This window comes from Pseudonaja textilis, chromosome 1 (assembly GCF_049901715.1).
Source record: "Pseudonaja textilis isolate UNSWEBS1 chromosome 1, rPseTex1.2, whole genome shotgun sequence".
NCBI lineage: Eukaryota > Metazoa > Chordata > Lepidosauria > Squamata > Elapidae > Pseudonaja > Pseudonaja textilis.
This window is the reverse complement of record NC_141990.1, coordinates 61456246-61478553: the sequence shown is the minus strand read 5'-3', so window position 1 is coordinate 61478553 and position 22308 is coordinate 61456246. Positions and strand designations below refer to the sequence as shown.

The 22308-nt window shown below is 38.9% G+C and overlaps 2 protein-coding genes across 7 annotated transcripts in view; one reads left to right on the top strand and one right to left on the bottom strand.

Moving 5' to 3' along the window:
* Positions 1-1908: 1908 nt before the first annotated feature.
* Positions 1909-15055, top strand: POLH (DNA polymerase eta). Its single transcript, XM_026695549.2, has 10 exons — positions 1909-2212; positions 3202-3336; positions 3942-4159; positions 4965-5134; positions 7368-7471; positions 7745-7864; positions 9608-9731; positions 10305-10370; positions 11005-11174; positions 11691-15055. Exons 1-10 carry the CDS (start codon positions 2076-2078, stop codon positions 12487-12489), a joined length of 2043 nt encoding a protein of 680 aa, XP_026551334.1. The 5' UTR covers positions 1909-2075; the 3' UTR covers positions 12490-15055.
* Positions 9476-22308, bottom strand: part of GTPBP2 (GTP binding protein 2) — a 23339-nt gene continuing 10506 nt past the window's right edge. For 3 of the 6 annotated variants that reach the window (XM_087935658.1, XM_087935659.1, XM_087935648.1), the window contains exons 8-14: positions 21845-21980; positions 20329-20387; positions 19757-19928; positions 18696-18860; positions 18182-18290; positions 10263-10337; positions 9476-9699 (exon numbers count right to left, since the gene is read on the bottom strand). In XM_087935658.1, coding sequence (XP_087791784.1) covers positions 10270-10337; positions 18182-18290; positions 18696-18860; positions 19757-19928; positions 20329-20387; positions 21845-21980 — 709 coding nt within the window. In that variant the 3' untranslated portion in view covers positions 9476-9699; positions 10263-10269. Of the gene's footprint in view, positions 9700-10262; positions 10338-15936; positions 18291-18695; positions 18861-19756; positions 19929-20328; positions 20388-21844; positions 21981-22308 lie in introns of those variants that run through there. The other 3 variants (XM_026695554.2, XM_087935657.1, XM_026695553.2) reach the window with 1 other exon arrangement.

Here is a 22308-nt window from a genome sequence, read left to right as displayed (position 1 = left end):
GTAGTTGTCTGTGGTTTGATTAGGAAATACTGGGCATGATCCATTGTTGTTTACAAATACTAAGCCAAAGAATGTGTTAAAGAGTTGGCTTTAATGGTGTCATCGTTGCAGTCTTTACCATTAGGTCCTTTCAGGGGTGGGATGGACCTTGAATCTTTTAGTTTGCTGTTTACAAAATTATAGAAAACACGGGTGGAATTGGTGCGTAGAAGGTTTTCCTCTTGTTTTATGTGATAATTGGTGCATTCAGTCTTTATCTGGTGGCATAAATTTTTGTATCGGCTTTTGAAGTTGGCAATGTGACCAGATTCTGACAACTGCGATTGGCATCTTCAGGGGAAAGTGATCTGCTTAGGCAGACCACAGGCAAATGTGGGGGGGGGGTGTCACTAGACCAGGGGTCTCCAACCTTGGCAACTTTAAGACTTCTGGACTTCTGTTGAAAGGTGTCAAAATGCCTTTCTTTTGAGGATTCGATTTTCCCGCTGGGAGAGCTCTGGTGCAAGGATACGGACAACTGCTTGAAAGCTGGATCTTTTTATTTTTCAGGAAGGCGGAGAACAGCGAGAAGTCTGCGTTCCTGGGCTAGCTAGGTTCCCATGGTAAGTCCCTGGTTTTTTATACCCTTTTCTCCCTTCGTAAGTTGATTTTGTGTGAATGTTTGTATTTGTGCCTAATGTTTCAAATCCTGTGTGAGTTTGTCTATTTCCGCCGGAGGGCAAACTCCGCGGGGTGGCCAGATTGTATTATTGGTTTTCTGTAATCTCTTTTAGCTTTAAGATAGTTTTTCATATTTATTCTGTGGCAATCTCCTGTCTGTCCTTTTTGTAATTTATATTTTGTGTCTTTTGTCTGTTTGTTTTGCTTATTTGGTATGTCCTGTGTTTGTAGGGGTTTTCTAAATTATCTTTTGTTTCCTTTTCCTATTTGTCTAGTTTTCTTAATTACTTAGGCTTTTGTCTAAAGGGATTCTTTAATACTTTTTATTTGATTCCTTTTCCTATGTAAGTTTGTTTTCTGGCTGACCTGATATTCCCCTTGGGCTTTTCCTGTTTTTGTGACACTACTGTCTTCTTTCCACACTTCAAAGCTGGCTGAGAAGCTCTGGGAGTTGAAGTCCACAAGTCTTAAAGTTGCCAAGGTTGGAGACCCCTGCACTAGACTGTTATCTTTATGGCCAGGTGTCTTGACTCATGACTGGCATAAGCTTTTGTCATCTGCAGCTCCCTTCGTCAGCAACCTTTTTACCAAACTTGTTTCCCCCACTCTGCCTTTACCCCATTTTAAATCCTACAGCCTTCTAACCTTCTGAGGTGGGTAAAATGAGAACCCAGATTGGGCAATATGCTGACTCTGTAAACTGCTTAGAGGGGGCTGTAAAGCACTATAAAGTGGTATATATATGTCTAAGTGTTATTGCTTATGCTGATGAAGAGAGCTGCAGATCATGAAAGCTTATGTTTTTTAATTAAATGGGTCGATCAGAAAAGATGTTAGCAGGCTCTTCCGTTTTTTGTTTTTTTTTTTGCTAACATAAACCAGGATGGCTTTTCTCCTATATAGGCTAGTGTGGGAATCCCAAAAGTGCTTTTTCAAAAGGCAGATGGGTTTTGGTTTTTTCTTCTTTCTTTGAGGACGTTTTGCTTTTCATCCAAGAAGCTTCTTTAGGGGGAAAAAACAAAGTCCAGTTGCCTTTTGAACAAGCGCTGGTTGTGAAGACCATGACCTGGATGACTGAGAATCTCCATAGACATTTAGTGGGAAATTGGAAAAAAAAGAAAAACCCAAAGGCAAATCGTTTTCATACTTGGAAAAAATATGAATCTATCCATAAAAGCATAAGGAGTGTCAAAAGGCAATTACTTCTATGATATTAAAAAACTACGTTTCCCAAGGTGCCTTGTGTTTTGGGCGGAAGTTAGAAACAGTAGAGAGAAGAGGGTTTTTTTTTTTCTTTAATCCTTCCCGACGGCGGGAACGGGACTTGAACGAGGGAGGTTATCCCGGATTCCTCTGCTTCCCCGTCTACTTCTGGCCTCGGTTTAATCCTTGTTGGTGGCCGTCAGCGGACCGCGATGGTTCGGGGACAGGAGCGAGTGGTGGCGTTGGCGGATATGGACTGTTTCTACATACAGGTGGAGCGACGGCTGGATCCCCGTCTGCATGGAAAGCCGTGTGTCGTGGTGCAGTATAAGACGTGGAAAGGTGGCGGGTAGGAAGCTCCCCTCCTCTCCTTGTGTAGACTGGGAAGAAAATGAAGTGTTAGATAATCGAGGCGAAGGAATGACTCGCTTCAGAAAACAAACGAGCCGTGTTTTCTTCCGGCATCGTTAAAAGCACCACAAAGAAACTGCAACTTCGCGGAGACACGTTTTAAGCTAATTCTACTTTTCTTTGAGCCAGTTTGGTGTGACGAGCTTATAAGCCGACTGGGTGACCTTGCGCCTGTCTCTCTCAACCTAAGAAAGAGGGTAGGATTTGTGAAATCTTGCCAAGAAAACTCCAGGGACTAATCCAGGCAGCCAAACCAAGAGCCCAACCCCCCCCCCCCCACACACCCTAATTCAAGGACACACACACGCAAAAGTCTTCCTTCTGTTAACAAGCATATTATTTACAATAGGGGGGGGGAAAGCCTGATGACTCCAGTATTTTGCTTTCCATATATATCTAGATTAAATAATGTGTTTGTAGGAAGGGTTATTTCTTTCAACATGTTCATAAACGGTAATGGGAGAAAATGCATGTTTCATGTACACATGTTTTTTTTATTTCTGGACCAGCTTCTGTAGTGTCCTCATTTAAATATGTCTTTCTCAGATTGCTTCTCTAAAATTTGTCTGGTCCTTTTCTTTTGTGTTTTATATATAGAATCCTTGAATAGGATACTTTTTGCTCAGCCTGGGCCAAAGTATGTATTTTTAACCTGAGGGGGTGGGTGGGTGGGAACAACCCTACCACTAATTCAGCAGCTGTCAATTACCACAGGCTCATAGCCTCTCAATATCTTCTGAAAATCTTTAGGGATGAATGTTCCCTCAAAATGACTAAATATTCTATGTTCAAGAAGAAAATTCTGAGTTGCATTCAATCTGTAGGTGATATTGCAAAACCCGCTCTTATCTAAATGCTAAACTGGGGGAAATGATCATTTTTTTCCTTCATGTAATAGCTAATATATTTCCCCTTCATGGAATTCAGGATAATTGCTGTGAGCTATGAAGCCCGTGCTTTTGGAGTTAAAAGAAACATGTGGGCTGCTGATGCCAAGAAGTTGTGCCCAGATCTCGAATTGGCTAGAGTGCCCGAGGCCCGTGGCAAAGCAGACCTCACCAGGTAAACCTGCGATTGATAGCTTTTACAGTTACTTTTCTCTCCCCCGCTCCCCTTTGGGTGATTGTGAAACCATCTGAAGCAACATCAAAAAATGTCTCAGTATGGTTCTTAATCACAGCTGCTTTTCGGTGAATTTTCTGCTTTTGGCACTTGTGTTTGTTTTCTAAACAGTTTAAAGAAATATGTTAGGCTGCCTTGTAAAAACTGGATGCAGTACATTCAGTTTATTCTTTAAAAAATATAATCCTATGATAACAGTATTCAGGACAGTGATATAATAGTAGCACTAGGAATGAATTAAAGGAATTTCTGCGTGTATGTGTATGTGTAGGGAATGGGACAGGGTTTTACCTCTTTTTTTAAAGTATTTAAAGTCTGAAGTTTTGCATATCTCATTTTCTATTCATTTTAGTACTTATTGGAAATAATAGAACTACAACAAACCATGAATAGTTTTTTGCTGAATTTTAATGTATAATTTCAGAGTTTCAGAAGCTATACAAAAACAAGGGGATGAAGAGGTTTTTATGTAAGTTGTCAAATTCTGCATTATGAAAGGGCAGGATAAACAGAAATATCAAAATTCATTTGGTATCTTCATGTAGATATAGAGAAGCCAGCATAGAGGTGATGGAAGTGATGTCACGTTTTGCTGTGATTGAACGTGCCAGCATCGATGAAGCTTATCTGGACTTAACACAAGCTGTACAAGAAAGGCTGAAGAAGATGAAAGGTCAACATATTCCAGTAGAGCAGTTGGGAACTACTTATATTCAAGGATTCCCAAATAACCCTGAAGAAGAAGAAAATACTGACAACAAAGGTAGAGTGTGTGTGGGAGGAGCGAGGGGTGGAGAGGGAGAGAGACTCCATACTAATGTTCAGTCCAGTTATGTTTTCTGGAGAATTGGATAGCATTTGGAATCAGATTGGATTCTCTCCCCCAACTGCATTAACTTGATCTTCTGTGATTTTGCTGTTAGGGATGAGTTGAGATTGTCATATTGAAGCTGGAAAAACTTTCAATGCTAATTATTCTTATTATCTAAACTAAAATATAGGAAATCAAAGACTGGTTTCCAACATTTCTTGTTTACCTTTGGAACTAAAAGATTCATCCATGCCTGCTTTTCTCACTTAAAAGTTTAGCTCACTGTGATGTGTTCGAGTTCCATAAAGATAGAATACCAACACAAAATGCTCGTTCTGTGTGCTGACTCTCTAGGCCTGTGGTCTCTTTTACATATATATATACAATTCCAGCAAGGCTTGTTTGGTCCAACTTTGGGGACTTTTCTGACATCTATTTTTAGGAACCATGCTCTGATATATATTCTTCAAACTTTTATAATGATATTTTTTTATATGTTATGTAAACTGAAATCTTCCTGAGCAAACCTTTATGCCATTCGGTCTACTTTGAATGGATCTCATATGCTCCAGCCACCCAAATGCATTGTGTAAAATTATAAATTATTATTGTACCATGGCACTATATCATGAGTGACATTAAGATGCTAAAAACAGGTTTTTGGTATATTGGTATGTGGTTCATTAATGAATATGGTTATAAATGGTTAACAGTCTAGCAAGATGCTTACTTTGAATTGGTTTGTGTTCCTTTGTAGAGGAGATAAGACAACGTGGTGTGTGCCAGTGGCTCACGTCACTGCCTTTTGGAGATCCCAGCAATCCAGAATTGCAGCTGACAGTAGGGGCAGTGATCATGGAAGAAATGAGGGCTGCTGTGGAGTCTGTCACTGGATTTCAATGTTCTGTTGGAATTTCTCACAATAAGGTATTGCTGCTTGTTTTCTAATGTTCAACTCAGTGCTACTCAGTACATACAACTCTTGATTGGTCTATGTCAAAATCTGTATCCAATGAATGCCAGAAATATAAAAGAGAGAAAAAGGAAAGGAAAAACCTTGAAGCACTTGGGAACATTCTGTTTGATAATATTGAGGGGAAGCTATTTCAGTCAGTCAGAATAGAGTTGGAAGGGACCTTCGAGGTCTTTTAGTCCAGCCTCCTATACAATTTCAGACCAGTAACTGTCCAGTCTCTTCTTAAAAACCTCCAGGGATGAAGCACCCAGAACTTCTGAAGGCAAGCTGTTCCACTGGTTAATTGTTCTCACTGTTCGGAAGTTTCTCCTTAATTCCAAGTTGCTTCTCTTCTTGATTAGTTTCCATCCGTTGTTTCTTATCCTGCCCTCTGGTGTTTTGGAAAATAAGTTGACCGTCCTCTTTGTGGCAGCCTCTCAAATACTGGAATACTGTTATCATATCACCCCTAGTCCTTCTTTTCTCTAAACTAGCCAAACTCAAATCCTGCAGCCGTTCTTCATATGTTTTAATCTCCAGGCCTTTAATCATCTTAGTCGCTCTTCTCTGCACTTTTTCCAAAGTCTCAACATCTTTTTTGTAATGTCACCAAAACTGGATGCAGTATTCTAGATGTGGCCTTACTAAGGCTTCATGAAGTGGTACTAATACTTCATGTGATTTTAATTTTATGCTTTTGTATGGGTTAAAGAATTTCTGTTGTTGTTATGTCCGAAAATATGCTTATAAGAATAGAATAGAACCAGAACAGAATATAATTCTTTATTGGCCAAGTGTGACTGGACACACAAGGAGTTTGTCTCTGGTACATAAGCTCTCATTGTACATACAAGCAACAAGTGATAAATCATGATCATAAAATATGTTCATCATAAATCATAAGATATAACATTCGGTGATAACTATAGGATACTAAATAAGCAATCAACATAAATCATACTAGGATTTGAAATAAAAAAATGTAAATCATAAAATACAAGCAGCAAAGTTGTCATAAGAAGATAAGGAAATAAGTAATAGGAAATAGAAGAAGGATAATAGTAATACAGCCCTACCAGATAGTTTGATAGTGTTGTGGGAATTAGTTGTTTAGCAGAGTGATGGCATGGGCGGCGGGGAACTGTCCTTGTGTCTAATTGTTTGGGTGTGCAATGCCCTATAGTGTTGAATAGAACTGAGGGAAGAAGTTGAAACAGTTTATGTCCAGGATGTGAGGGGTCTGTAGATTTTTGCACAGCCCTCTTTCTGGCTCATACAGTATACAGATCCTCAGTGGAAGGCACACTGGTAGCAATTGGTTTTTTTCTGCAGTTCTAACTATCTGTTGAAGTCTGTGTCTGTCTTGTTTGCTTGCAGTGCAGGGAGAAGGAAGTCTTATTTATTAACTTGGCATTTAGCTACAACACCTACAGGTCAAAGGGTAAGCTAATATGATTACCATAGTCCACCTAAGTAACAAAAGGAGGAGGGAACTGGCTCAAGTTATTTCATCTCTGTTCTTCATAACCTGACCTGTTATTTTCCCCAAAAGATACTTCCACCTGCCTATCTAACAGAAGTCACCTTATCCTTTCCCTTATATAATTGCAGGAATATCCTAAACTCTTATAAAGAAAGTAATGCGGTTAGTCAAGTCTGAAGTGGCATCCCCTATGAGATGAATATTCTGCTATCTGCTCTGGGTTAGTCTTATTTCAAAGACTTTTGGGACAAACTGGAATAAGTACCCACAAAGTGGAACAATTCTATTCTGGACCCAAAGGCAAGCTGCCCAAGTTGAAGCAAATGCATTATTCTCCAGACTCCTTACACTGCTGTGAACGTGTCATTCTATCTAGGTTTGCTTTAAAATTTTTTGTAATTTTATAAATCCTGGTATTAAGAATGAATACAGTTCTATTGGGTGTTTTGCCCCAGGATGAAATAAATGCAAATAACAGATAAGAATAAAAACGAGGGGAAACATATGAGAATTTATATTTTTGGATCAAATATAATTTCCTTTTGGTTAAGTAAGTTAAATCTGTCATTGTGTCCTTGAAATTCCACAATATAGTGACTGTATATAATTTTGAGTAGTTGTATTTGCCCTATGTCTTATATTTTGATTTCTTTTGTTCTAAAAATTGAATTTAGGAAATTGAAAAGCCACTGTTGCTAAACTAGCCATTTGGTTCATTTCAGGTATTAGCAAAACTGGCCTGTGGCCTCAACAAACCAAATCGACAGACTCTGGTATCACAAGGGGCTGTTCCTCAGCTCTTTAGCAACATGCCAATTGGCAACATGTACGTAAAACTGAGGATATAGCTATGAATTTCAAAGTTATCCTTTTCTCCTGCATGTTATTACTTAAGCATATTTGTGCTTGCTTCCTATTAGTATAGGCAGAAGCGACTTATTCATTACTGTTTCTGTCCTCATGCTTTTGCCATTCATCAAATAACGCAAATCCTGCAGTCCTTCCCTCTTTGGGTGATTACCTGAATACTTTTGCTGATTAGTACCTGGATCTAGTATCTTTTCTTTCTCCATCCAGTTGGTTTCTTTTTCTCTTGTAGTCGCAACCTTGGAGGGAAACTAGGTGCTTCTATTACTGAATGTCTTGGAGTGCAATATATGGGAGAGCTGATCCAGTTCACTGAATCACAGCTTCAGACACATTTTGGAGAGAAGACTGGGCAAGTCACTTTTGAAATTTTGGATTCCATGTGTTTTCTTTTTATAGTATATTCTAATTAATTCTTTTGCTTATTAATTTATTTGAAGGGAAAATAGACATTTTGGGAAACAATGAGAAACAAATGCAGTACTGTACAAAATATGCTATATTTTGAAAGGGGTTTTTTCAGTTTAAAAAAATCAGCCAAATATGATAACAAATAAATCATAAGACTAGTTGATACAGTGTGGGACTAACTCTTTGTAGTGCTGTTTGGATTGACAAGTGGGATATTCAAAGAATGAGTGGCAAGTGAAATCTTCCTGTAATAGCTTCCAGCTAATACAGCAATGCATTGGATTATATTCTCAACTTCCCTCCAGCCACAAGTATTGATCTTTTGGAGTAATCTTTTTATGTTTTTTACATGATATCTAATTTGGTCTTCTGTTTTTACTTTACTGAGCTCAGGGTAGAATTCATAGATGTCTTAAGAGACAATAAATACAAATGGTAATATAGTAATGTAATGTAAGTAACATAGTAATGTGAAACAGTAATAGTAATGTAAAACAGATGGGCAGAGGTGGATCTTTGGGTGGCCAGTGTTACTTTTGGTTTGTAATACCCCACAAAACACAAAAAGTGGTGTGGAGACAACACCAATAAGACCGAAGAGCTTATAATGGACTATAGAAGGAACAGATCAGACATCCAGCCCTTGCTTATCAATGGAGACTGAGTGGAGCAAGTGGCCAGTTTTAAGTTTCTGGGTGTTACCATAAAGGAGGACCTGACCTAGGATGCTCACATTGCAGCACTGGTCAAAAGGGCCCAGCAGAGATTATACTACCTGAGACTTCTCAGAAAACAACAAGTGAATGGAAAACTGCTGGTGATCTTCTACCGCTGCACCATAGAGAGTATCTTAACTTATTACAACTCTATATGGTTTGCCAATTGCACAGTGGCAAATAGGACGGCACTCCAGAGGGTTAATGTCATTGCCCAAAAGATCATTGGATGCCCTCTCCCCTCTTTGGAAGAGCTTTATAGCTCTCGCTGCCTTAAGAAAGTTCAAAACATTCTCAAAGATCCATCTCATCCTGGGAACCCTTTTTTTGAACTATTACCATCTGCCAGAATAATAAAAATAAGGACAGATAGGTTGAAAAACAGCTTCTATCCCAGGGCAGTAGCTCTTTTGAATTCTACTGTATAGTGTAGTGTTGGTGCGGTATTGGGGGTTTTGGTTCAATATGTGGAGTGTGAAGGATGTGTGCTTGTGTTTATTTTCATGGTCATGATGTGCACCGAAGATGGTGTTTGATTTCATTGTACGAGGTGCAATGACAATAAAGAAAACTAAACTAAACTAAGTATGATTCTCAGTGTTTCAACAATAGGAGCAGTAACTCAGGAGATTTGTGGATGTAAAAATGTAGATACATATAATCTATTTGGATACTGAAAACTAAGTCCTGTGTCAAAGACTCCATGTTCCTTAATTCTCTATCTGCCTTTTTGAATCATTATCTTGCACCAGTTGGTGAACTTTGGGGTCTACTGAGCAAAATGTGGCTTTATTGAAAATATATAAATGGTACTTAAATAAAGGTTCCTTAAATTATCCATTTTGGAATCCTTTATTTTAAATTGATGCAACTTCCAAATATTTTGGATAATTAAACAAATAACAACATAAACCAATGATTAGTCACAAACATTATTATTTACTTGGAGTTCTATGTATGATTTCCAGATCCTGGCTATATGAACTGTGCAGAGGAATTGATTTTGAGCCTGTGAAAGCTAGACAATTGCCAAAGTCCATTGGTTGCAGTAAGAATTTCCCTGGAAAAACAGCATTGGTTACTCAGAAACAGGTAAAAAAATGCAGCGAGAATAGCATATGATTTGAACTGGCAAATGTTGAGCCAATTGGAATACATTTTGCAAAATTTGTATAGATTTATTGATTCTAGTGCAAACTATATAGAAATATTCACAGCCAACCAACTGCCTTCTCATTAACTGGAGTGTGATCTATTATCCTGCTGTTTTAGGGAGTCTGTATATTCAGATTAGTAAGGAGGTAAACACAGAATGTCAATTTAGAATAGCAAATAGCTCATATGCTACCGTAGTGCATGGGTAAATATAATTTGCTGTTGGAGGAAGGGGCATAAGACCCGCACCCTTGGAATCATTGCACTTAGGTCTTCAGCAATCAATAAAGAGGCTGCTTTGTATTTTGGTACTTTTCCAACTGCAAAAATTATTTGATATTGATTTTGTATTGTTGTTATGAACCTATGTATTAATATATTCTGGTTCTGATTTTGAAGATACAGAAATCTGACCATTTGAGAAAGGAAGATTTTCTTTTAATTTGATTTAATTAGCAGCATACTAACCATAGTCCTAAGATTTGTAACTGTATTGTAATCTGTCTGAAGGTGCAGTATTGGCTCTTGCAGTTGGCCTTGGAGCTGGAAGAGAGATTGAATAAGGATAAAGACCAGGTAGGTATAATGCTATCTAACCAATATATAAGTGTATAGTACTGAAAAATATATGGGAGAACACCTTTTGCTATTTGATGGGATTTGACCTGTTTAATTCAGGGCTTTCTCAGAAATATTTTGCTGCAGAATTGACTACCATGATCTTGAGTAGAATTTCTGGTGATAAATAAATAGATGTCTGCTCTGAAGAGTCAAAATGGTGAAAAAAATTCAGTGGGATGGGCAAGGTAGAAACAAAAGATTGGGGACAAAAAAGATGATCATTTAAAAAGCCCGTTGAGGCCATTTTTTCCTAAGTCTTTGTTTCTTTGTACTCAGAGTTCCCTGTTTCTTAATTCATTGTCTATTTCTTAATTCAATTAATCCATTCATTAATGGATGCATTCTACTGCCTCTTGGCCCAGATGGAAGAAAGGAAAATAGAACTAAGAGTGAGTTGGGAAGGAGCTACAGCCACAAACTGTAGAAGTCTTAGGCCTGCTTTTCTACTGGGATAAAGTTTTAACCCTTTTCTGTTGGCTACATCTTCAGTGATGAAAAAATTCAGGGGCTTCATATCTCAAGTATCTCTTGTTATGATCTTTTATGGAACTATTTCCATCATTTATTTAATATATTTATTTTTCCACAGAACAACCGGCTCGCTAAACAGTTGACTGTTGGGATCCATATGCAGGGTGGTAAACATACCAATCTAACGCGCTGCTGTGCCTTGTCCCAGTATGATGCTCAAAAAATTAGCAGAGACGCCTTTGCACTAATCCAGAACTGTAACACAGCAGCAGGCCAGCAAGCGACATGGTAAGAATTTTACTTCTTGAATGTAAGAATAAGCTACTTTGGAGGGGGAAAATGGTTCTTATCCTTGATGTTTAAATTTTGTTGTGTGCAGTAAGCATTAGGAGATGAAATATAATAATAGAATGAGATGAGTAGAAACTTTTTTTCTTTGAAAAATAAGGGTTACCCAACATATACTGGCTCTTCAACCAAAGCACATTAGAAGATTCTGTGCAAGATGTTGGCAAAGGAGCTAGTGGTATAGTGTGAGAAGGAAAATTTGCATTAAAAATGGGACAGAGTAAAATTTAGAGTGCTAGTTATCAGAAATCAGCTGTGTATCTTGCTTGGGTAGTTAATTTTGGATTAAAGAAAGAAAAATCTTGAAGTACTAGAAGGAAGAGTAAACAGAAAGAATAACCTGGGGACAAATACTTCCATGCTTAGAGAAGTCAAATTACTGGAAAAATTATAATCCAGTTTAGTTTTGAGTGTGTTTTTCTTTTGAACTGCTTGATAATTTGCTTCTATCATTAGGACTCCTCCTGTTACACTTCTTCAGCTCTGTGTAAGCAAGTTTTCTGAGGTCCCTACACTATCGTCTGTGGACATTACTTCCTTCCTGACCAATGATAGCCAACGTACTCAACACACCAGTACGATTAAAGAAAGCATGAGTGCAAAGTTTCTTGAAAGTCCCAAAAAGGAGACCAGTAAGAAGGCAGTTAATACTATTGAAACACTCTTTCAAAGGGCAGCAAAAAGAAAACAAGGCCGGGCTATTGCTGGGTGTTTTGTTCCTGATGTAAGTGATATGATAGTACCAACAGCTACTCAGACCAAGAGTTCTCACAACAGCAGCCAAGTTTCAGAAGGCTTAATGGAACCAAGCAACCCAAACATGATGGGCGAACAGCAGTTGATGGAACCTTTGCAAGAGGCCACTTTGACTGGTGAAGGTTGTGTGTCATCTTCAGAAATGAAAATGCTTCCTGATTCATTTAAAGAAGAAAACGTGCAGGCTGCTCCTGGACTTTTGCAGGAAGGAGGAGCTATGAGTTTGGCTGATCCCTCCTCAATGGATGACTGCTTGTTATGTGAGAAATGTAACCAAAAAGTGGCAGTCTGGGAGTTCGCTGAACACTTAGATTACCACTTTGCTGTGGAACTGCAGAATTCTTTCTTGGGATCTAACTCCTTCAGATCAGCTGAATCTCTTGACAATCCAGTGAAGGAAAAAAATAAATCAAGGGAACAGAAAACCACCAGTGCCAAACGACCAAAGCAAGATGGAACTAGGACTTTAGATTTCTTTTTTAAACCATTGCCACCATAGTTGCTCACTTGAGTAACTTGTGACTTAGAAAATGTACTTTCACTAATAAACTAATCCTAATAAATTGTTCCTTAAAAGACCTAATCTTTCTGGGAGCTAATGAATGAGGATAAAAATCTGTAATCAAAGGTATGCTATCTGCAGGGCCTTCTGTTACTTTTTATTCAAGGGTCTTCAGACTTGGCAAGTTTAAGACGTAGACTTCAACTCTCAGAATTCCTGAGCTAACATGACTGGAGGAGTAATTTTAAGAGTTGAAGTCCACCAGTCTTAAAGCTGTCAAGTTTGAAGTCCCCTGCTTTATTTGACAAGATGACAATGGACAATGTGACAGTTAGATTGTGTTCTGCTAATAGTTCTGTAGTTGTCCTATGACTAGTTTTAAAACAGAGGAGGAATTCATCTACTATCACTCTATCATGTTGAAGATTTGCTTATTTCAGAAGTCTTGCATTCATGTAGGGGTTCTAAAAGCCCGACTACAGTCAAGATAACAATGAGTGAAAATCATAAGAAACCTTGATATCAGATAGCACAGAATTTTGAATTTGATTTTAAGACGGGAGAAAAATCTACACTTCCCACAGATGGTGGATTACAACTTCTAGCATCCTTTCCTATTGGTTCTGCTAGCTAGATTGATAGCATTGAGGAGCCCACAACCTTTGGAAAACAATACTTCAGTTCTCATTCTTGTTTTTTTTTTTTAATTTCTTAAGAACCTTGCCATATATTTGAATGCTTCTTTTTCTAAATTTGTGTAAAAAAAAGTCTGTAATATACTTTTCTATTTTATTTGTTTGACTCTAGGCATTTCTCAGTAACAATATTGTCTCTTCTGGGAGTAGAATTCTATATTGTTTAGGTCAAGCATTCTTTTAGTAAATGAAACTCTTATGCTAAGTCAACCTTGTGGTTTCAAAATGCTAAAGCATACCGTGTTTCTCATATAATAAGGCCGGGTCTTATTTTTTTTTGAGCCCTGAAAAAATGGCTAGGCCGTCTTTTCGGGGGTGACTTAATTCCGCCCCCTGCATCTTCAGGCAGGCAGCAATGGCTTGGATGTTGACCTCGGCATTGGTGGGGCACTTCATATTGGGGTCAACGCAGGCAGCACCATATCCGGGTGTGCAACAAAAGTACTTCCTAATGGCAAGCCCCCCCACCATTCTCCCCCCCCCCATTTCGCATGTTTTAATATAGGTCTTAATTTGGGGGGAGGGGCTTAATTTCATTTCATGCCTATAAAACATGTTGGGACTTCCTATTAGGGGAGGCCGTATTGTTGGAGAAACAGGGTAATATAAATAGGAATTTTTTTGTGCAACATGATGCACCATCCAAGAAAAATATATTTAAATTAACTGCCCAACTCCCAATGGCCTTTATTTTTGCAAGAAATCATTCTTCAAAGCCAAACAGTAAAAAACAGCCCAATGAAGGAAGCACCAAGACCACTTTCACCAACACTGACAGGGTAAGCTACTAGTGTATAAAATCAGAGCAAATCCACTCCATACTAGTACTGATGTTACCTAGTTTGGTAATGAAACATCTGCAAGAAAACAACCTAGTTCAGAGAGCACCAAGGACTCCACAGTTCAACCCTCAGCTACAAATTTTCTCTTCTTTTTATCTATGACAAAATTGCACAATGGGATAATCTTAATTTAATTAAAAATAATTTACTATTGGATAAATAATCTCTCATTATTTTGGATCTACTCATTTGGAAGAAGCTGTTTATAGCCTTTGCAGTATTTATTTTGGTATATCTTAGAATACCTCTTGGCATTACAATATATGCAACTTAAGTATTTGTTATTTATTTGAATCTTGATCTGTTAACACTGCAGTTGTCAGAAGAGCTGAAGAATCATTTGTGGCCCCTAAACCAGTAATCCTTTGTATGAAGTTGAAGGAAATTGGTGAAATTTATATTATTTATATGATCTTTGGAATGCATGCTTAAATGTCCTATCCTATCAATCTGTGGAGAGTTGCATTAAATGTAAAATTAACCGCCTATAATCTTAAAATGAATGTAGTGCATTGAAAATTTGCTGTTTCTATGAGATGCCTCAAATAAAATTTAGCAAGGATTGGTCAGCTTTCCTGCTGATGGATATATAATTTAGGGATTGGAGCATTTTCCCACAAGGTTTGCTCTTGTCCTATTGTCCTGATGACAACTTTGGGTTAATCATATGTTAAATACACATATATGCTTCTTTGGCATATTTCATTATTTGAAATCTAGAAAAAATTGTGAAAATTTTGGGCATGGAAATTGGTTAAATGAATTTAGAGTAAGGAGAAATCTATATCGGCCTTGCAAAATTGCTTGGCTATATTTTTTAAAAAGGGGGCAAGGAATACTATCAAGCAATATTATCAAAATTATTTGAATTGTTTATGACATAATTTTCTGATCCTTATGTATTCGTGTATTACTTTATTACTCATTACTATGCTTATGAATTTTAAAATATATTGTTCTTTTAATGCTTAAGTATGCATTTGTTTCTTTTTGTTTAGTTTAGCAAAATAAAACTTATCGCTTCCAGATACAATTCGGATTTCTATTATTTATGAAGTTTACACAGCATAAAGCCCTGGTTACTAGAGGACTACCCTACTCCCACAGCGTCTATCCAGCTGATTTGAAACTACCAATTCCCTTTTATTAATATCGTAGTCTCCATTGGGATCCCAGAAGCACACCTTCTCTGTAGCAGTACCTGTTTTCCGGAATGAGATCTCTTCCACCTGGAGTTCCATGCTGTTGTTTAAAAGGGCTAGAAAACCTGGCTCTTTGCTGAACAGTTTGGCCAGGGAGAGTGAAAACATCTGTCTACTTTTTTAATTTTTATTTTACTGGTTATTGTTGTATTTGTGAACCACCGTGTGTGTTTGTGTGTGCGCACGCATAACGTGTAAGCTTGAAGTTTCAATAGGAATTACCAACTGCTTTGTAATACTGCTTCATTCTATTGCACTTAAGAACAGGAACTAATATAATGTAGCTGATGTTGCATAACAACAATTGCAGCACCAACAAATGGGTTAAATAAAAAATCCTCTCACAATTAGGGGTGTCAGTTATTAGAATAAAGTAACAAGACATATGATTAATAATATATTAATCCAGTATTTATAAACTGGTCTTGAACTTTGTTAGTGAAAGATTTTTTGCTTTTGTAAGTGACCTCAAATATCATTTAGTGTATTTAAGGCATTGAATCTATATCCCAAACTCTCATTATGAAATGCTTAGCACATACTGTATTTGGTAATGTCAGATAAGCATATACTAGCTTGCAAACATGACTGTACAAACATCTGAAACTAACAAAGTCCCGGCAGGATAAGAACATTTTTTTACAGAGCTAAAAACTATTAAAGGTACAGAGTAAATTACGCAGTACATTTAGAGCAAACCACAGCTTTGTTTTTTCAATAAAGCATCTTTAATTTGTGCATACAGAGAGATGAAAACATCCCTCTCCTTTTAAGAAATCACAAACAGTGAATATGAAAGGCTTGGCACTGAGAACACATACACACAATAAAAGGCAAGGGAAGGCGGAGACCAGGAAATGCCTGGACTTGAGGGTAGAAAAAGCACCTTGAATGTTTACATTTGCAATGGGTCAACTTAACCATCACTGTAAACTGCAGAGAAAGCATATATTCCTACTACAGGACAAAATCCGAAGGTAGAAAGCCAGCTTTTCAAAATGCTTGTGTGTAATTAAGAGGAACTTCAAAAGAAAAACTGCTTGTCAACAAATAGCCATGATACTTAGCAACTATTTATTGGACTATTGGAAGGATTTTCTTTTCTCCAGGGAGGTGAGTAAAGGCTTTTCTTAAAAGGCTATATTAAATAAAAATCTTTCTATATACAAAGACTTAATAGTAACATGTTATATTCTGGGAACAGTTGCTCTGAATAATCTAATCTCTGTACAACAGAGATGAAACAGCAGAATGGGGAATCGAGTGGAAGGATAAAAAGTCATGTTTTACTGGCCATGTTAGCTCATTTATTCGAGCCCTTGATGCAATAGTGGTCAAAACATACAATAAAAATAACATCGCAAACTTTAAAAATCTTAATAAAAAAACGAAGGTATCTGTCACTGTCTGATACCATTCTATCTGATGACCATTTCAGAAATTCAGCTATACTTTCAATAAGTTGCAGATTTAATCTTTAGGTATAAAGGCGATTTTCTGCAAAAGATACTAGAGTAATACAAATGATAGCAGATGGCAAAGCTGAATAAGAGAATTAGAATTGCGGGAGTGTTCCCAATATTGCGACAGCTAGAACAGCCTTAACTGGTATGGCCATTGGAAATAAAGATTCTTGCCCCAAGAAATAGGTTGGACCTGGATATCCATATCTCAGAAAAGTTAAGAATATCGAAAGATCTAGAAATCAAAATTGCCAGCCACCACTCACTTCAAGGAACAAGCAACATAGGGTCTGGTGGTATATTGGGGTACTCTGCTCTAAGAAGTTGTTTAGGTAGGGCACCTGCTGAGGAACAAACGGCTAATAAAGTGGCAGGGAAAACTGACAGTATCAAGAACTGAGCTGGAGAACTGTAGTTGCCATTAGATCAGGGCTATTTTAGAGCAAAGGATGGACAGCCTGTGTCCTACACATAGCTTTCCATTGCTCATGCTGGTGAAATTAGGTAGCGGAACCACCGGTTTTCAGTGGCAGGGCTTTTTAAAAAAATAATAATGATAAGTATAGCTGCATAAGGCCTCAGAGAAAATTATATGTATCCATTTACATAAAGGCCTCCATCCTCTTCTCCAGTTTAGGCAGAACATTTCGACCCATCTATTCTGGCAATGTCACTGCATTACCAGCTATGGATTCTGCAGCTGTTGGAGTGCCATTTAAAACAAAACACAAGACTTCATGGCCCCGTCATGAAATTGTTACCTACCCCTGCATTAGAGGGATTACTTCCTCCCGTATTCCCCCCTCCCTTTTTTAAGCTGATAAGGATTTGCACACAAAGGTGAAGGGGAGAAGAGAGACTCTTCATTACTGGCTTAATGTGAAACCAACAATAATTTAAAATGATTAGAAACATCCTGAGCTGTACTGTAGGCAGTACAGAACGTTAAGCTCTAGTTCCTAATAATAATAATTCATCTGCCATAGAAAGCCTGCAAAACCAGGCACGAGGACAACACTAATACCCTTCTGAACACAAACGAGTCCACCATTGTTGTCTCCCAGGCAGCACCCCCAAATTACAGTCCAACTCACTATGGATATGCCCCTCTCTGGAAATAACTTCCCCATAATGGTCAACAAAAGCGGGAGTTCGAACCTAGTCAAAGATGCAGCTGTTTGCTTGTCTATTCCAGGAAAAGCAGGAATATGGAAGTAGCAGGTGATGCACAAACAACAAGCTTAACTTGCTCCAGGAAGGGCACTCAGTCCAACAGGTAACTCTGGCTTCTGCAGTGCAGACAAGATGTGCCTAGGTAAACTGATTGGCCAACAACGGCTCTGCACAATGGCACGAGATCTTTCCCTTATTTGGAGCACTGAGAAATGCTGGTGTGAGTCAGAAGCTGACCAGATCAGGACACAGATTGTGTTCCAGGCCACTTTCTCCAGTGGTGATAGCCTGGATGGATGTGACATGTCCAATACCTTTGGTAACTCCTTCACGAAACAATAGTTTGGCTCCTATCTTCAAATATTCAGGATGTTTAATGAATCTGAAACGAACCACTGCCTTTTCTCCTGTTCGCAATTTGTCCTGAACAAAAGGAAAAGTATGTTAGAATTTTAAAAGTTGAATTACTTTTAGGGATTCCAGAAAACCATGGAAAGCAACTTAGCATACCCTCGAGTTTTTGCGGTGGGTTTATCTGTGAAAGCATCCCTTTGGATAATAACAACAAGAAGAATCCCCCTTTATTTTGTAATACTCAAGGGTTGCACATGTGGTGCTCCCAACTTATATTTTCCACAAAACACCACTCCAATGTTGGATTGAGAGAGCCAAATCAGTTTCCATACCTAACGAAAGTTTAGAACTGAGGATTTCCTGGTTTCTAGTTCAGCAAGGGGCTTACCCTCAAGGGTAGGCCTTAGAGTGACTGTGACACAAGTGAGAAGACAATCAAGCAAATTTCTATTTAGCAAGAAAAGGGAAATTTACCTTCCCATGGATCTTTTCCACAACTGCTGTTTGCCGTACATTTCCAACATGTGCTGTTACTTGGAATCCTTTCCGGAAAGTTGTGGCATGGAACAGTAGAACAATTTCAGCTTCAAATACTGAACAAATAGTTGGATTCATCTCTGGGCTGACCATCACCATGCCCTAAATGACAGCAAGATTGGGTAACTGAATTTTCTTGACAATGGTGCTCAACTCTTCCAAAACTAAAGCACTACAGATTACAATCTTTCCAGAAAGAAATCCTTATTTATTGCTCCGAAAGCCAAGGAAAGGAGGAGAGATAAGAATGTGGATACAAGATGGTAGGCAGGAATGAGTGGGAAAGATCTAACAGCTGACTAATCCTGCTTAGAATTCAATCTAATTATTTCTTGTTCTTTTGAAACTCAAGACAATCACCTTAATGCTACAGTTCCCAGTTTTCCCATCCCTTGAACTTAAATTTTATGGCATAAACTGGGAAGAGTTTATTACCTACAGCATTTTGGACTGTCCTCAAAAGCAGACAGTCCAGAGGAATCCAGCTCGCTATTGTAAGGACCTGACTCAGCTACATTCCCAAGAAAGGAAAACTCTTGAAAGAGTTCATATTTCAAAAAGAACTTTTACGGAGACAAAATGGTTGCAGAGAAGTCAGGCAGAATCTGAATTCAAGAATTAAGTGTTAGGCTCAATTTCCCCCTCAACCCCCACCCTCAATGCCCTGTATCCATCTCTAACCAATAACCTGCTGCAAAAGTGTTGTGAGAATCTCCAGGGCTGGATGGTGAGAAGAGGTTGTCCTCGGGGCACTGCGGCTGGAACTGGCAGAGGCAGTCAGTGGGGATGGCCAATTCTCCCCACCTCAATTCCCAAGCAAAGCAAAAGCATGCGAACCATTCCACCCAGGGTGCTTTGCCTCCTCTCCAGAATGGCAGCGTTCTCATAGGGACCTCTATTTCCCAATAACCATAAAGCAGGATGTTTTGTTTTCAGAAAAGGGACGGAGGAGAAGGTTTTTACAACCAAAGACAGAGAGGGATTAAGGAGGAGCTTACTTTGCGCAGCAGTGAGCGATCAAAGAGGCCAAGAGCTAGGGTGGCAGCCTGCCCAGCTCGAAGGACACGACACGCTGAGCGATTTCGTTGGATGCTGCATACTTTCAGTTGAAGGAACTTGCCATCATCTGTTGGACCAACAACCAAATTCTCTCCCTCTTTGCATATCCCACTAGCAAGGGCATAAATTGAAGAAGACCGTATTTAGCTGTCAGGAGGGGAGAAAAGCCTTCATGTGTCTAATTGAGATAATGAACTTGATGCAGGTTCTCTACTCTTGAAATATGAAAAATACCCAAGAGAAAATTTGGATCTGATATTCCAGAGAATAAGTATTTATGCTATATGTTCAAAGAACATAGGACTTGTTTAGGGAATACTTTTACTTTTTACTGGAGTGCAGTCTTGCCTTCCTTGACTCATTCAGTAAGATATAAACTTTTACCTACATTTACCTATAACTCAAAAGGAGAATAAATGCTACTTCCTGGTCCTTCTTCTGGATAGAAGAAGTCTTTGACACTACTCCCTACCCATCCTGTTTTTTTCTTACAAAATTCATATGTACCAACCTTGATAGTGTTCCTCCAACAACTGTGCCTACATCTGGCACAGTGTAAATTTCATCCACCTGTAGCAGAAAAAGAATGGAGGTTTCAAATATGTTGTGCTGAACTGTGATATTTCAAAGCCCGAGTTAACAATTTGACAAAAGTTAACAATTAACTTTTATTCTCAGACATAACAGTACAAGTTCTTGTATAGGAATTCTAAGCCTACCCTTTAACATTGTCTTCCTTACACCAGTTACAAGCCTCAAGCATCCCAGTTCTCAGTAAACCAATTACATTGTGCAAACATTTCCTAGGTTCAACTCATACAAGAAATAACCTGGGAGTCAATTCAATGATTGGTAGGACGTTAACAATGAGATTAAATGAAGAATGGTAAAGACAAATAAAGGAGGAGGAAGAGCTACGGTGGAACAGAACGCAGAACTGCAGGCTGACCCTGCTAACTGCCAGGAGTTTGACCCTTACCAGCTCAAGGTTGACTCAGCCTTCCATCCTTCTGACGTCGGTAAAATGGGGATTCTTGGGGGCAATATGCTGACATTGTAAACCACTTAAGAGGGTGCTGTAAAGCAGGGGTCGCCAACCTTTTGGACCTTAGGGACCACCAAACTCATAATTTTAAATCTCGCAGACCAGAGACCCTGGGAAAATCCCCCCAAAATGTCTGCAGAAAAATTTCCCACTCCATTTTCCAACTGATCAACCATTCTTTATTTGGGATTGCAGGATACATATCCAGTTCCGTTCTTGGGGTAGGGGGGAGAGAGAGAGAGAGAGGGAGAGAGAGGAGAGGAGAGAGAGAGAGAAACTGACTGACTGACTTTTGGCTTCATGTAAAGAAAGCAGCAGAAGCAGCAAAATGGCTTTCTCTCCCACAAACTCCGCCAGAAATGAGTCTTTGTGAGACTTGTCGTGCCGGCACAACCTCTTGGAGCAAGAGGCCTTGCAGGGTCCCAAAAGCTCATTTCTGGCTGAGTTGGGGGGAGAGAAAGAAAGACTTTTGCTGCTTTCCTTGCATGCAGCCAAAAGCAGAAGAAAGAAGTGGAAAGAAGCAGCCCAGTGGCCAGGCCAGGCACGTGGAGTGAATGGGGCAAGTTCCCCTCCTCTGTCCTTTTCCCCCTCCCCTCACTACCTCATGTTGTTCGCAATGCAAGCGACTCGAGCCTTGTGTTCCCACGGGCCATGTGGGTGGCACAGCCTTGTGTTCCCACGCAGCCTGGATTAATTGCCTTGGGGGGGACATTTCTCTGCAGACCACCAAAATTTTCTCACGGACCACCAGTGGTCCCTGGCCCACTGGTTGGCGACCATTGCTGCAAAGCCCTATGAAGCAGTATTTAAGCCTACGCACTACTGCTAAATAATGAATCACATTAATTTGTCTTTGAATCAGAAAGTAATTACAATTGCTTGGTTTTAACATCCCCCAAACTATAAATCCATGAATCAGAGAATACCCTGCCTTCGCATACTACAGCTGGAGACTCTCAACTGAGAAGAGACTATTGTGTACCTGGAATTCAGTGAGCTGTTGCATCAGCTCTTCCTGTTCTTTGCTGTTTGTCAGAGGAGGAAGGATATTGAGAAATACTCTCAGGAGATCCAGGTTCTCTCCAGAAACACTGGACAAGGTGAAGATGGGAGTGATACTGCAAACAAACGAGTGAAAGAAGCTGGTGATCCATGACATTGTGCATCCCTATTAGTACTGAATACAATATGAATGAGATTGGATTCCACGTGTGTTAAGTGGAATAATGTGTAAATAATTAGGGTACAACAATTTCTGTATCCTATAATTTTTACAGAATAAAAACTTGTACAGGCTTTGACTTACAACTGGTCACTTATTGGTGAATTAAGATGGACTTCCAAAAGGTTGATTGCTATCTGTCCTCAAAGTTACAACAGCTGCACCACCCATGTTCGCATTTCAGGTGTTTGGCAACTGGCCTGCATTTTTGACTGTCTGCAGGA